Source organism: Trichosurus vulpecula, chromosome 3, assembly GCF_011100635.1.
Source record: "Trichosurus vulpecula isolate mTriVul1 chromosome 3, mTriVul1.pri, whole genome shotgun sequence".
Classification (NCBI taxonomy): Eukaryota; Metazoa; Chordata; class Mammalia; order Diprotodontia; family Phalangeridae; genus Trichosurus; species Trichosurus vulpecula.
This window is the reverse complement of record NC_050575.1, coordinates 23,157,445-23,173,618: the sequence shown is the minus strand read 5'-3', so window position 1 is coordinate 23,173,618 and position 16,174 is coordinate 23,157,445. Positions and strand designations below refer to the sequence as shown.

General features: G+C 39.7%; 1 protein-coding gene across 1 annotated transcript; it reads right to left on the bottom strand.

The window, feature by feature from the left end:
• Positions 1 to 12,198: 12,198 nt before the first annotated feature.
• IL5 (interleukin 5) lies at positions 12,199 to 14,240 on the bottom strand. Its single transcript, XM_036752463.1, has 4 exons — positions 14,094 to 14,240; positions 13,842 to 13,874; positions 12,669 to 12,797; positions 12,199 to 12,583 (listed from the first exon to the last, which is right to left on the bottom strand). Exons 1-4 carry the CDS (start codon positions 14,238 to 14,240, stop codon positions 12,485 to 12,487), a joined length of 408 nt encoding a protein of 135 aa, XP_036608358.1. The 3' UTR covers positions 12,199 to 12,484.
• Positions 14,241 to 16,174: the final 1,934 nt, after the last annotated feature.

The window sequence follows — 16,174 nt, the reverse complement described above, 5'->3', positions numbered from 1 at the left end:
GTTGCATAAAAGAATTATAACGAATGGTAGAAACCATGAGAAAGACAACAAAACAAAACAAAACAAAACAAAAGAGAAAAGAGTCTGCTTTGCTCTGCATTTCAACTCCATTGTTTGTTCTCTGGATGTGGATGGCATTTTCCATCATGAGTCCTTTGGAAAAGTTTTAGGTTCTTGAATTGCTGAGAAGGGCTAAGTCTATCAAAATCAGTCTTCACACAGTGTGTACACAGTTACTGTGTACAATGTTCTCCTGCTTCTGCTCATTTCACTTAGTATCAGTTCATATAAGTCTTTCCAGGTTTTCCCAAAGTCCACCTGCTTATCATTTCTTATAGCACAATAGTATTCCATTACCTTCATATACCACAACTTGTTCAACCATTCTCCAATTGCTGGGCATCCCCTCAATTTCCAGTTCTTGGCCACCACAAAAAAGAGTTGCTATAAATATTTTTGTTCATGTGGGTCCTTTTCCTAATTTCATGATCTCTTTGGGATACAGCCCTAGAAGTGATATTGCTGGGTCAAAGGGTATGCACAGTTTTATAGCCCTTTGGGCATAGTTCCAAATGCTCTCCAGAATGATTAAATCAGTTCACAACTCCACCAACAATGAATTAGTGTTCCAACTTTCCCACATCTTCTCCAGCATTTATCTTTTTCCTGTTTTGTCATGCTAGCCAATCTGATAGGTGTGATGTGGTACCTCAGAGTTATTTTAATTTGCATCTCTCTAATCAATAATGATATAGAGCATTTTTTCATATGACTATAGGGAGCTTTAATTTCTTCATCTGAAAACTGCCTGTTCATATCCTTTGACCATTTATCATTTGGGTAATGACTTGTAGTCTTGCAAATTTGACTCTGTTCTCTACATATTTTAGAAAAGAGGCCTTTATCAGAGATACTAGTTGTAAAAATTCTTTCCCAGTTTTCTGTTTCCCTCCTAATCTTGGTTGCACTGGCTTTGTTTGTGCAAAAACTTTTCAATTTAATGTAATCAAAATTATCCATTTTGCATTTCATAATGTTCTCTATCTCTTGTTTGGTCACAAATTCCTCCATTCCTCATAAATCTGACAGATAAACTATTCCTTGCTCCCCTAATTTGTTTATAGTATCATCCTTTATACCTAGATCGTGTACCCATTTGGACTTTATTCTGGTATACGGTGTCAGACATTGGTCTATGCCCAGTTTCTGCCTACTATTTTTCAGTTTTTCCAGCTGTTTTTGTCAAACAGTGAGCTCTTGTCCCAGAAGCTGGGGTCTTTGGGTTTATCAAACAGTAGCCTAACCTAATCTACCCCTCTATTTCTTAGCCAGTATGAAGTGCAAGCCAGTACTCTTTATGCTAGACTAAGCTCTTTGGTACTACTTGCCTAGGGAAGGATTTGGGGCACATGCCCCAGACACAATCATTCCTAGTTAGGGCTCCAACTTCAGCTGCCATGAGCACAATCCCCCTGGGGGTTACCGTTTGGTTCCTAGTGCTGTGAGCATCCTGTTGGAAGAACAAAGGGTTTGGGGTTTATCATCAGTCAGCTTTGGCTTGCTGTAACAAAAGATGAGTATCCTAAATTAACCATGTCCAGGTCAGAGTTCAACTTTTTTGTTCAGTTTATTATGATCTTGGTCAGATCTCAGTTGTTCAGAGTAACTTATTCTTAGGGAGAGGGTTTTGTGTGGAAGACAGAGGATGATGTTGGGTTAGGAGACAGTTCCACTTCCAATGGTACCTGTGATTTCTCTGCCTCCTCAATTGCTGAGAAAGGCCCTTCACCCTGGGGCTCTCATTATCCCCATCTCTAGGGGACTAAAAAGTAATAACTGGCAGTACATGTTGCATTTGGGGATTCTGCTACTTAAGGAACATGAAGCAAACACCGTTTTTCAGGATGCCCACTACCATGACATGTGCATTCTCCTCTTTTGCTGTATTTCTAATATCTTTAACATTAACTCCTGAACTGATGATCTTGAATCCAACAACCTCAGAGGTGCTTAGTAACAAGAAGCTATGTTTAAATGTGGCTCTGTGGAGGGAGGGTGTGGGGAGGGGGGGGGCATACTCAAGGGACTTCCCCCTTCTTGGAAGCCAGGTTTATTATTTGCAAGTTACCTGTTAGGGGTTAGAGAGAAAGGAAGTGACAGATAACTTAGTCAGTCAATGAGAATTTATTAATCACCTACTGTGCATCAAACACCACACTGTGCTAAGTTCTGGAACTGCAAAGAAAGGTAAAAGTTTCTGCCCTCAAGGAGTTCACAATCGAATGTGGAAGATCACATGCAAATAATTATTTATAGACAAGCTATTTATAGGATAAGTGCCATTCCAGGGTTGGGAAGCAGAGATCTTTCTTGGTGACTAAAGACAATTGAGGTTTGGACTAGGAAAGAGAACTTGGAAGGGTTCTGAAAGGAACATTTTTGTTTGTTTTCTCCCCTCAAGACACTGAGTTCACCAAGTAAAGAATTATATTTCCTAATTATAGGAAAACTGCTCAAGAAGTGAAATTCATTTGTCTTTGTTAGCAGCTAAGAACAAGAATATTTATCAAACATTTATCAAGAATTATCAAGATCCTCTGTGTCAGATTCACCAATATCTGATTAATGAAAGTAGAAAGAAGCCCACGGTGGGAGGCACAGTCTTTGAGGATTTTAGTTTGTTTTTTTTTACGCACTCAAATAAATTTCTCAAGTGTAAGAGTTTTAATTCTATCCTTCGGTAGCAATATTAGTCTATTAGCAAATAATAGTATCGTTCCATTTCTAAGTCCATAATTATATTATTCCAACACTCTATATGAGGGAAAATCATTTTCATCAGACTCTTCTCCTTCCTCATTTTCTCCTGCATTTAGAGCGGCACATGTAAATGTTTACAGATGACATTGTGCTGATTGCTTCATACTCCGGAGCATTGTGGGACCTCCAAAATTAAATCTATGCTAAATCAAGAGTTTGGTTTAACCATTCAAACAACAGAAAACAAGTGGAGAAACTATTAAACACCAGTCATGTTCTAGGTATCGTAGTAGGCTTTGGTGATACAAATACAAAAATGATTCGGTCTCTGTTTTCAAGGAGCCTACATTCTGTTTTTTAAAAATTGATGCTTTTTATATTTACATAACATTCATTTCCATATATATATATATATATATATATCAATCCTCCTTCTCCTTCCCTGCAGATAGTTTACTGTAACAAATGTTAAAATGGAAAGCAAAATTAGTTTGTTTAAACCAAACCACATTTCTGGCAGGATATACAGTATTTCATACACAGTCCCCCAATTCAACAGTGGTCATTATAATTATACAACATCCAGTTCTATTTTATTCTTCTGCCCACTTATATTGTTGGGATCATTGTGTATGTTTTCTTGGTTTTGCTTACTTCACTCTGCACCAGTTCATAGACGTCTTCTCACATTTTTCTGAATTCTTCATATACATTGTTTCTTACAGTATAGTAAAATTCCATTATATTTATGTACTGCAATCATTTAGCCATTCTCAATCAATGTATATCTGCTTTGTTTTTAATTCTTTACTATGAATTTGCATCCTTGTAAAATAAGGCGAAAGCTAGCTTATCAGAGTGAGTGTAAATAGAAATTGTTTCTGTTTTGGCCAGAAACCCTGAAGGTCTTCCCCTCCCAAACTGATTTTTTTTAACTAGATAAAAGAGGCCATTCTTTGCCTCATTTCTTACCTAACCTTAATCACTGAATGGGCATTGTCTCAGTCGAAATGAGACTTGGGAAAGACCTTAGCTTAAAAAGGTCGTCTCCCACTGCATGGGGGTCATCTCTAGTCATCCTGCTCCATATCTTGCCACTAGATCCAAATGGCTCTGGAGAAGAAAGTGTGGTTGGCGACTTTGTACAACCCTCCCTCACTTAAATCCAATCCACTTGCAAGTCATGGCATCACCTTCCTGATGCCATGGTCCTCTTTGAGAACTAAAGACAAGCAACAACAACGGGAGACTGGCCAAGATGGTTCCAGTCCTCGGAGCATGCGCGAGAGACCCATGTGGGTGTTTGGTGAACCTGCTTCTAGAAGCGTTTGATACGTAGAATGGAAGGGTTGGTCTCTCTACTTCAGAACACACATAGGTATTTTGTGATTGTTTCCTGTGCACTTACTGCTCAGTGAAGAAAAACCTTTTGATTGGCAGCTGAGTTTGAGTTGAGTATGCATACAAAAGACTTTAATTGGTCCAATCAGTCTCTCTCTTTCCTAGTGGTGATTAAGAGGAAGAGTGCCTCTGGGTGGGAAGAAAGAGGTAGCACAAGTGGCTGCTTTCCCCATGGGCCTACCAATGGCCAGAAGCAAGACACAAATGTTCTTCTATCTCTACCATGTCTATTATTTCCTGCTGTTAGGTGAAGGAGTATTGGAGACAGGAGGGACCAAGCTATAAGCTTCTGAGTTTCTATACCATAAGTCTAGGACTTCCTCTACTGGTACACCAGTCTGAGAAAGTGTTTTCCAAAAACTGTTACCCATGTAATGCATAATGACAGGTTGGTCCATTTTATTAAAATTTAAAACGTATTATTCAAAATCTGTGAAACTATGTAAATTTAAAATTGTTTCTGTTAAGTTTGTAGCATTTATATTTCTGAAGTTATTATAGCATAAAACTATGCTGACTTTTGTGACACTGTGGGTATTTATGTATGTGTAACACTAAGAGATTAGGGTGGGACAGTAACAACTAGAGAGGTCAGGAAAGACCTCTTGAAGGATATGAAACTTGAGCTGAGCCTTGAAAGGTCTATTCCAGGCATGTGGAACAGCCTGTGTAAATATGCGGAGGCAAGAAATAAAAGGAGGACTGTGAAGAACAGCATAGGCCGTTTGACTGGAGGGTAGAGTAGATGAGGAGTGCTATGTAAACAACCTGGAAAGATAGGCTGGAGCCAGATTGTGAGGGTCTTAAAAAGCCCAATAGAGGAGTTTTTATTTTATACTACAGCAGAGGTTCTTTACCATTTTTTGTGTATGGATATTTTTTTGGCAGACTGGTGAAGCCTATAGACTCCTCAGAATAATATTTTTAAATGCATAACGTAAAATGTATAGGATTACAAAGAAAACCAAATATATTGAAATAATAATGTATTTGAGAGGGGGGAGTTTATCTTCCTTGTTCATATTTGTATCGCTAATTCTTGGCACAGTGCCTGGCACATAGTGAGGGCATGATTTTTTCATAAAAAAAAGAAATAACATTTTTTAAAAAGTTCATAGACTCCTGTAGCAACTACCTTGCTAGCAGCTACTGTGGCAGTGTAAGACCAACAACCAGCACACAGAAAGGGCTGCCAACACAGTTTCTTTGATCTGCTTTTCTAAGGAAAGCAACTTTAAGGAGTTAACAATCTCACTTAGTTCAGGGGGAAAAGATCAGCCCCCTGAACTTCAAGGCAAATACAAACAGAAACTACAAACATCAGCAGACAGACCTTGTCTGATTCAAATCACAATTCATAGTTACCAGAGAAGACCCAATGGGTCTGGGTTAGCAAAGCCAGGGGGCAGTTACATGGCTTGCTCAGAGTCTCAACACTCCTTCCATAAGTGAGCCCCAAAAGTCAAACACCAAGCTCCCCTCAATTATATCCTGTTCATAACACTGAAGGTTCTGACCTCACCCAGGCTGGGTGTGTGAAAGTTTCCCATCCCCAGTATCACATCATATACAAGTCAATGACTCCTGATTGCCTCAGTGCTGAGAAATAGCTGAGAAATATTCCCAAACAAAGACAGCGAAAGGTTTCCCACCAATTCAAACAAAGGGGAGACTTAATAGTCTTAGCATCCCAGAAGGGAAGAACAGGGAAAAGTCTGATTGCCTTAACAATTCCATGTTAAGAACTCCTGTCCTGTTAGCAATGGGGAACCACTGAAGCTTTTTGTTCAAGTAAGTAACACAGTCAAATCTATCTTTTAGAAATATCAATTTGGTGTCTATATGAGAATAGAATGGGAATGGGAGAGACTCAGTGAGGAAGACCAATTAGGAGTCTATTTCAGTAGAATAAAGAAGAGGAAATAACAGAATAGACTAGGGTGGTTGTGGTGTGAGTGAAGAGAAGGGGACACGTGAAAGATATTGAGGGAGTGGGATCAACAAAAGCAGAAAATTGAATATGAGGACAGTGAGTAAGGGAGAAGTTGAGCATGGTTCTTAAATTGTGAAACTGAGAGACTGGAGGAATGATTCTTTAGTAGAAATAAGGAAGTTAAGAGGAATGCTGGATTTAGGGGGATAATTACTTTTGTTTTAGACATGTTGAATTTGAGATGCCTATGGGCATATCCAAAAGGAAATATCAAGCAGACTGTTGGAATTATAGGACTGGAGCTCGGGAGAGAAATAAGTCAAAGCCTGGATCTATATGTGAGAAACATGGTTTTGGGGATCATTGGACTTCCCCAAATTGTGAGAAATGAGGTTTTGGGGATCACTAGACTTCCTAAGCCAGGCCAAAGTCCTGAGGAAGAACCCTGTGATAATCCCTAAGGAAGGCTGTGCAGACCACAGGACTCTCAGAGGAAGGCCAAGTGGTAGCCCCCTTAATCTGTGGGGATCACAGGGCTCCTAGGGGTCAGACCCTAAGGAGGACCCAAGTGATGGCCCCTTAGAACCGTTGTAGGGAATCACAGGACCTCCTAGGGTTGGACCCTAGAAAAGAGCCACATGATTACCCCTATGGAAGGCTGTGCAGACCACAGGACTCCCAGAGGAAGACCAAGTGGTAGCCCCCCTTAATCTGTGGGGATCACAGGGCCTCCTAGGGGTCCGACCCTAAGGAGGACCCAAGTGATGGCCCCTTAGAAAGGTGGTAAGATCACAAGGCTTCCAAGACAGGGCCGGAAGTCCCAAGTGATGTCCCCTTAAGAAGGCCGTGCAGACCACAGGGTTCCCCAGGGAAATCCCAAGTGGTAGCCCTCTTAACACTGCAGTGGGGATCACAGGACTCCCCAGGGCAGGGTCAGGAAGTTAGCTTGAGATGTGCTTCCACAGCTTATTGCTTTCCTTTTCCCATGACCTTGGGAAGATCCATGTGATTTGCCCATTCTCACCCAAAGAATCAGGACCAGAGTGGGCAGAGGAAGGCATTTATTACTCTCCTCAAGAGAGCGGTATAGTGCTCACTGGGAACACTCACACTGATGCAGCTGCAGGGGTGGGGCGGGGGGGGGGGGGGGGGGGGGGGGGAGGACCATTCCTTCCACTCCTGCTAGAGTTACAGTTAGTTTTCCTGGGTTATACAGTTTATATAGGTAGGATAATAAGGATACAGAAGCAAAAGTGAAGTTAATTAGATTTTCCTTGTCTGAGTTCAGGATTAATCTACATTCTTTATTTCCCCTATCTTCCCTCTTTAACATATGCAAATTATGCAAATCAGTAGGTCTGGACTCTTGACCAAGACCAGGCCCTTGATAAGCTTGAACTGGTTCAACTGGTTTGGCCTCTCTAGTTCCCCTGACTGCCTACATCATGCTCTCCTCAAATGGCTCATTTAAGCATGAGTATAAGCCTCTGACCTTTCACCTGACTGACCTGAGGCCTGGTTTCTGCTAAAGCTGGGGTGGAGGAGGAGGGGAAGTACACCTTCAGTTCTGTGGAAACAAAACTCCTCCTCCCATTTCTTACATATAGATTGGGAGCTATCTTCATAAAGAAGATAGCTGAATCCAAGAGAGTTGATTATATTAACAGGACAGAGGGTATATATAGAGAAAAGAAGACCAGGACAGAGCTTTGGGTTTTACTTGTGCATACTGTGTGGGACATGAATTATAATCCCACAAAGGAAAATAAGAAGGATCAATATTACATACAAGAAGAAAAGTATTGAATAGAGACAGAGCAATGTCACAAAAACCCAGAGAGGAGAGTTTATATTAAGAAGGGGTAGTCAATAGTATCAAATGCAATAGAGAGATCAAGAAAGACAAAGTCTGAAGAGGTCATGGGCTTTAGCAATAAACAGATAATTGGTGAATTTGCCAAGAGTAGTTTTAACTGGTAGCTAGGTGGCACAGTGGATAGAGTGCCAGGCCTAGAGTCAGGAAGACCGGAGTTCAGATATGATCGCAGACACTTACTAGCTGTGTGACCCTGGGCAAGTCATTTAACATTGTTTGCCTCAGTTTCCTCATCTATAAAATGAGCTGGAGAAGGAAACAGCAAACTACTCCTGTATCCTTGACAAGAAAACTCCAAATGGGGTCAGCAAAGAGTCAGCTAAGACCTAGTAGTGGGGACAGAATTCATATCATGAGAGGTTGAGAAGTGAGTGGAAGAAGGAAAAAAACAGAGTCAAGAGCACGGACAGTTTTTTTTCCCCTAGGAGTTTGGCTGAGAAAGGGAAGAAAGATATAGGATGATAGATTGAGGGAATGGCAAGTTTAGATGAAATTCGTTCAACAATAGGGAAGATCAGTGCACATTTAAAAGTGATGATGAAGGAAGTAGATAAGGAAAGGTTGAATATTTGCCCTTTGCAGGGATTATAATTCATGTCCCATCCACTATGCACAAGTGAAACCCAAAGCTCTGTCCTGGTCTTCTTTTCTCTATATATACCCTCTGTCCTGTTAATATAATCAACTCTCTTGGATTCAGCTATCATCTTTATGAAGATAGCTCCCAATCTATATGTAAGAAATGGGAGGAGGAGTTTTGTTTCCACAGAACTGAAGGTGTACTTCCCCTCCTCCACCCCAGCTTTAGCAGAAACCAGGCCTCAGGTCAGTCAGGTGAAAGGTCAGAGGCTTGTACTCTTGCTTAAATGAGCCATTTGAGGAGAGCATGATGTAGGCAGTCAGGGGAACTAGAGAGGCCAAACCAGTTGAACCAGTTCAAGCTTATCAAGGGCCTGGTCTTGGTCAAGAGTCCAGGCCTACTGATTTGCATAATTTGCATATGTTAAAGAGAAGAGGGATGATCACAGGGAAAGCTGCCAGAGAAGACAGGATGATGGAAGTAGAAGAGTTGTTGTTTGTCCTTTGTTTTCGAAGAGGACCAATGACATCACAAAGGTGATCTTGACTTGCTCGAATTGGATTTAAGTGAGGCAGTTGCAGAAAACCATCAGCCTCACTTTCTCCTCTCAAGTTATCAAAGACCAGTGTCAAGAAAACTTAAGAAGAGTTGGCAATCACAAGGGTAAAGTCCACATATTCCTCCAAGCCTAGAGCAAAGAAGGAGAAGACAGGGGATCATAAACTATGATAGAAAATGAATCAGAAAAGAGTGAAAGGATAGATATGCATCAGCGAGGGCTGAGGTGGATGAAGAACGTCCATTGCCCACACAAATATAGAGTTATCGGTACCTTAGATAGACACTGCAAATAAAGAATGAGCTGGGCTCAGAATTTAGCAGTTGGGATTGCCTGGATTGCCCTGGAAAAATTGCCCTGTTTTTAAGACTCCAACCTTCTCCATGAAAAAACAGCTTATCTTTAAAAAGAAAAAAAAATTTGATTGATATATTTTGTTTTTTCATCATCTACATTTCCCTGTATCCCTCCAAAAATACCATATACTTAAAACAAAGAGGAAAAAAACAGGAAAAATCCACCTGCAAAACTAATCAACACATCAAAAAAATATGACATATGTGGTATTCCACACCCATTTTCTCTTACCTCTGCAAAAAAAAAAAAGTAGGGAAAGGTGCCTTCTCATATCTCTTCTTTGGGCCCCAGCTTGATCATTATAATTTCATAGTACTCAGTTTTTATTATTTTGCTCTTGCTGTCCTTATTTCTATGGTTGTAATTGTACATTTTGCTTTCCTGGTTTTGCTTGCTTTACTTCACATCAGTTCATGAGTCTTCTCATGCTCCTGTGTATTCATCATATTTTTCACTTCTTATGACATATTGATAACTTATTATGGACTTATCTTTTAATACCAATAAACTTCCAGTGATATCATATGGTTTTGAGTCATGTACTACTATCTCAGAGCTGAAAAGGAGAATTTCCCAAAAGACAACAGAGGATGAATCAGAAAAGACAAATCACAACATGACGGTTGTGAACACTACAAATGAGGAATTACCCGGAATTGGTGTATAGAATGTCATTGAAAAAATGTAGAGCCAGGGGTAAAAAAAGATGGACTGATCATGTAGAAAGAGCTAGGAGTAACAATGGTTACCTAAAGGATATTTACTTAACCATAGCAGGAGATGGATATTCAATAAAGATATGAATTGAGGACATCCTGAATTGATTCAGTGGAGCAAAACTTCCCTCCCACCATGGTTTGAGCTTCCTGAGCTTAGAAATGGAAAGGACAAACAACAAAAATGCCAAGCCTGATTCTTTGGGGCCACAGTGCCTAAAAAGGAGATGGGGAAAATTGTTCTTCCTCCTCCCCCACCATCACAGCTCAATGCATGTTGCTTAAGCTTCAGGTAAATAGGACCTTTACCCTCTGGATAGTGCAGAAAAGAGAGGATACTATCCCAGTCTGGTAGTTTTAAAGAAGCACCATCTTCCAGCTATACAGCCAATGCAAAGAGACTACTTCCACCTATGTGGTAGGGGGAGCATAGTATATCTCTCCCAGAAGCAAGTTCCTGCCTCTTCCCACATGGATGCCTCATCTTAGGTGATCTGGGCATGCACAGAGCTCAGCTACAAGTATTATATAGAGGAGTGGTCAAACAGTTAGGACAAAGCCCAGGAAAAAGTAGTGTCATGAAAACTTAGAGAAGAGATGATGGTCAAGAAAGACAAGACTGAGAAAAGATCATCATATTTGGTCATTAAGAAATCTTTGTTAACTCTGGAGACAGTAATTTTGATTTGAGTGATGAAGTACAGATTGCAAAGTACTAAGAAGTGAATGAAGAGAAAGTGGAGGCAAAGAAAGCAGACAGATTCTTTAGAAGTCATACAGGATGATAGCTAGAGTGGATGAGAGGGTCTGGTGAAGGGCAGTTTTTTGTTTTGTTTGGTTTTTGTTTTGAAGCTAGAGGGACTTGGACATGTTTGTGGGTAACAGGGAAGGGACCAGAAAATATAGACAGACCGAAAATTCGAGAGGATGGGATCCAGAGTTGGGACTGGAGATTAAGCCTTCTTACTCTAAGACAAGTGATCTTTCCACATACCAAGTGGCCTCTGAATTAGAGCAGAGTGGGGGTGGGGGGCAGGGAGGGAGGAGGGAAGAAAAAAACAGAAAAGAAAAAGAAATGTACACAATAACTTTATTATATATTTAAAAGGAATAGCAAGTTGTACATAATAGTTTTTCAGTTTCATGTGCAATCATCTTTTTTATTATACTATGTTATAGAAATGCTTGCTTTATTCCATAAATTAAAAAAAAGAATTACTAGTAAGTGATTCTTCATAATCCTAAAATCAATAAGGGAGAAGCAAAATACAGAAGATGCTCAGAACACTTAACTCCAGACAGTGAGCAGAGGGGACGGCCTTGGTGAAGAATAGGTTCAATTCTCCATCAGCGACTGAAGGATAGGAGAAAATGGGGGATGATATCAAGGGATTTAGATATGTAGAACAGGGTAGAAGAGGGAGTAAATGGCTTCTATTTAGTCTAAACCTCTAATTTTAAAAAAAGTTTTCTGGATGCTTTTTTCCCCCATCACATTTATTTTGGGGTATATTTATACACATACATACTCTCACACCTGACCAGTGAATCTTTTCTTGTAATAAAATGAAACCCCCCCCAAAAAAACCCAACCAATACATTGGTCACATTTGTACACTGACAGTGTACCGAATGCCACACCCATAGGTCCATACCTCTCTAAAGAGTTTTCCTCGTCTCTTATCCAGAAGATGTCACTGTGACTATGTTCATAGCATTGCTTTTTACTGTTATGTTGGTTTACATTACACTCCCACTGTTTTACACATAAAGACACTGAAGCTCAGAATGTAACAAGTCCACAATCAAACAAAGGGGTCCAAATGACCTTCATTTAAATATATCAAAGCAAATAAATAAAGTATGACCATGTAATTTCTTGAGGCCAAAAATGCCACAAAATCTGTAGCCAAGGTTGCTGTCATTGCATGTGCAAGTGATGAGGAAAACACCAAACAGAAACAGACATCATAGCTGCATTTGGGAGCAGAAAGCAGGCAGATAAAACTGCCAGTTATTAAGACACACTGGGTACCACTTGCCTTGGCATTTTTTAGAGGAATCAATTCATTTTTGGAATTTTCCAAAAATCCAGTTGGATAAAACTAATATTTGAACATGTGAAGAAGAAATTAGAAAGAGTATCATAAAAAAATAAAGATATTCTGTTTTACATAAAATGTTTGTAATAACCAAAAGAGTTCATTTGTTTTGGAAGAGTTGTGGAAGTGTCCTCCATCCCGGCCAGGCAAGACTCATTTACCTCCCTCAAATCGGTCCATTGCAACCTCCCTTTTCATTCTTAACTTTCTACTGTCCACTCAGTGTTTACTGTCCGAAGAAAATCTTCCAGGTAGTTCAAGAACTGCTCTACTCGTCTTCTTTCTCCTCTACACTGTTTCTGAAAAAAGAAGAAACAGTATTGTTAGAGGCTATCCCTTATCAGACCACAATCATATAAAATATCACTGATCCTCAGAACTCACTTCTCTGGCAATCATGTATGGTTTTAGAGAAGACAAGTTTTGAAAAATTTTTTCTGCCACATTCTCTTCAGCAGTTTGGTTCTTCAGTGTTTCTATTCCCCGGAAGATTTCTTCAATACACAGTGGATGCTAGAAAAAAAGTATAGCAAAAAACAAAGGGTAAACACTTATTTTAAAATATATACTTCATTTGGCATTGACTGCATGTTTGTAGTTCCCTAAAGTTTTGCTAGGTCCACCTCTCATATTATAATTAACACATAGCCTACTGGATATATATATTTTACAATTTTAATATAATTATATAATGACAAACTTAAATACGGCCCATTCAGTTAGGCTGTCATCATTTACACTGTGATGCCTATATGTGTGTAATAAATGTAGCTTTAAATCACTAAGACTGTCAGAAATCAATACATGGGTATTTTAGACAAGTATCAGTCAATTGGTCAATAAGCATTTATAAGTTCCAACTATACCATACTAAGTTACCATTAGCACTGTGCTAAGCACCAGGAAGAAGGGTACATGTGCAACTCTCTTTCTCTTTCTCTCTCTCTCTCTGTCACACACACACACACACACACACACACACATGCACGCACACGCACACATGCACGCACCCCAATCAGAGAATCTCAGAGTTAAAAGTGACCAGGTTGGCCATATAATGCCACAAAGGAATTTGCTATGTGATAACCCTCACAGGTAGGGCTCACTATCTCATGACGCAGCCCACTCTATTTTTAAACAGCTATTAATAATGATAATAATAGCTCACAGTTGTATATTATTTTTAAGATTTACAAAATGCTTTCCTCATGGTGGACAAAATAAGTATTTTCTCTCTATATAAATGAGGAAACTGAGGATCAGAGTTTAAGTGATTTGCCTGCAGTCACACAGCTAGTGAGTATCAAAGTTGTGACTATAACTTGGACCTTCTGACTCCAAGACAAGTCATCTTTCCACTACCTAGGCTGCCTCTCAATTAACAAAGAATTACTAGGAAGTTCTTCATAATCCTAACATCATACGGGAGAACCAACATACAGAAAGAAGATGTCCAGAGTACTTAATTCCAGACAGTAATTGCTGTTTTTTTATGTTATACAAATATGCTATTTGTTTACAGATGATTATTCTACGACCATAATTTATTTCACTTACATTTTGTGGGTCAGGTATTGAAATCCTCAGAGTCTAAAAATAAAAGCAAACACGAGGGTTATCTTTTGAGTTATTTGGCACTTGTGACTGACAATAGAGTGGCTTTAATTGTTAGTTGCTAGTTTTAATTGTCAAAACTTTTCTCTAAAATATTCCATTACTTCATTATTAATATCAACAAGAAATGGTAAGCAAAACACCAAAAGTATGACACCACTTTAAAAAGAATCTGTTAAATAAATTGAAAATTACCCCATTGCCTATCAGCAAAGTTCGGTGAGCTGTGATTAATGATAGCGTTTCTGTGACCAGGCTGCTCACTCGATTTCCTGTGGCGACCCCATAAGCACAGCTTACATAGAAAGCCAGTAGTGGAAAGCAAACAAGCGTTTTCATCATGCTGAGCTGCTCAAGGTTAATCCCCAGCAAAGAAACTGTACTGCTGGCCCATATCCCCAACCAATTTATTCTCTCTCTTTGAGGAAATGAATAATTTCTATTGATCTTTGATACTGATAGAGAATTCTGAAGAGGGGCACCTCATGGAACATAATTATTTCCATTTCTCCTTCTCTATTTTGTTTTTATCTCCTCACAAAATGATATGTCTTTCCTAACTTTACTAAAATGATTCATAGGGATAGGGACTAGACCTGTGATTTCAATACTATGGAGGGAACTCCCTCTACCAATACAGGTTGGCACCTTCTCTGTATCTCATAGTCTTAGAGCATTGCCTAGAGCACTCATAAGTTAAGTGACTCGTCTAGGACCTCATAGCCTGCATGTATCACAGGCAGGACTCGAACCCAGGTCTTCTTGGCTCTAAGAACAGCTCTCTGTCCATTATTCCATGTCCCCTCTTTCATATCACGCAGTCACCTCTGATTATACTTCCTAAAATAGCAAGTTTGCCTCCTTAAGACCAGTGACTTGAAATACTGCAGTCATCTGATCAATCAATGTGGCATTTATGAAGTACCTGCTATGGATTGGGTATTGTGCCCTTAGGATACCATAGTGAGATAATCCCTTTAAGAGGAGTGATTGGGGGTGGGGGGGAGGGTGTGTGACACTAGTAAGTGAAGCAATCAGAGAAGGCTTCTTGAAAGACCTGGTATTTGAGCTGAGTCTTGAAGGGAGCTTGGAGTTCCCAAGAGGAGAAGGGCGGAGGGAAAGCATTCCAGGCATGAGGTAGAGCCTGGGCAAAGGTGCAGACTCAGGAGATGGAACACTGGGGAACAGAACACGGGGGAATAGCAAGCAAGTCAGGTTTGCTATAGCCCTATAACGTAAGAAGGAGAAATGTGTTATCAACTTGACAAAGTAGGCGGAAGCCAGGTTAGGAAGGACTTTACATGCCAATGGAGGAGATTGTGTTTTTAATCTAAAGGGAATGGTAAACTCTTGGGAATCCACCATCTTAAGGAAGTGTTTACTTTTTTGAGGGTGACCAGTGATTAAGGAAGTTCTGCTGGAGCTCCTCACAGCCTCCTCTCAGTATGCTTGCCGACTTCTTGCCTCTTGAGAGATTTCTGCTCTTCCCTCTCCTTTAGGATGAAGGAATAAGCAGACTGTTCCTTTTAGAAAGCCACTTGGTCACCCTTAAAGTGGTGCTACAGTCAAAAAACAACATCAGCCAATGCAGAAAATCAAATAGATTCCAGAAGGGAAATAAATACAACCAAGACAGTAAAGGACAAGACTTGAGAAAATTGGCTAGAAGACAGAAATAACATTTTATTAAACTTGAGATTATTAATAATATGTAATAATAGATGTCCACTTATAAAATGCTTAAGGTTTCTAAAGTGCTTTACAAATATCATCTCATTTTATTGTCACAATGACCCTATAAGGTAGTTTATAGATGAGGAAACTGAGGCCAAACAATTTGCCCAGGGCCATACAGTTGGTAAATACCTGAAGCAGGATTTGAATTTAATTTTCCAAATCCACCATTCTATCCACTGTTTTACCCAACTTAGGTTGTTCTAGTTTTAAGAAATGACACTACAAATAACACTAGCACTGACTGGCATTGATTCTATCTAAAATGCCAGCATTATCTTGAACTGAAATCTTTTATAACTGAACTTTTCACCCACAAGCTTTAGTTTTGCTTGGTTTTATATGTGTTTTAAAAAATTAGTTTGGAAGGAATATGGAACCTTGGAGATGGTGTTAAATCAGAGAGATGGAAGGCGCTACAAATGTCATCAAGCCTAATCCATATGCAAATCGTGAATCCTGTCTACACCATTCCTGGAAAATAGTTATCCAGCCTCTGCTTGAGAGGCTTCTAGTGACAGGGAACTCACCATCTACCCCAA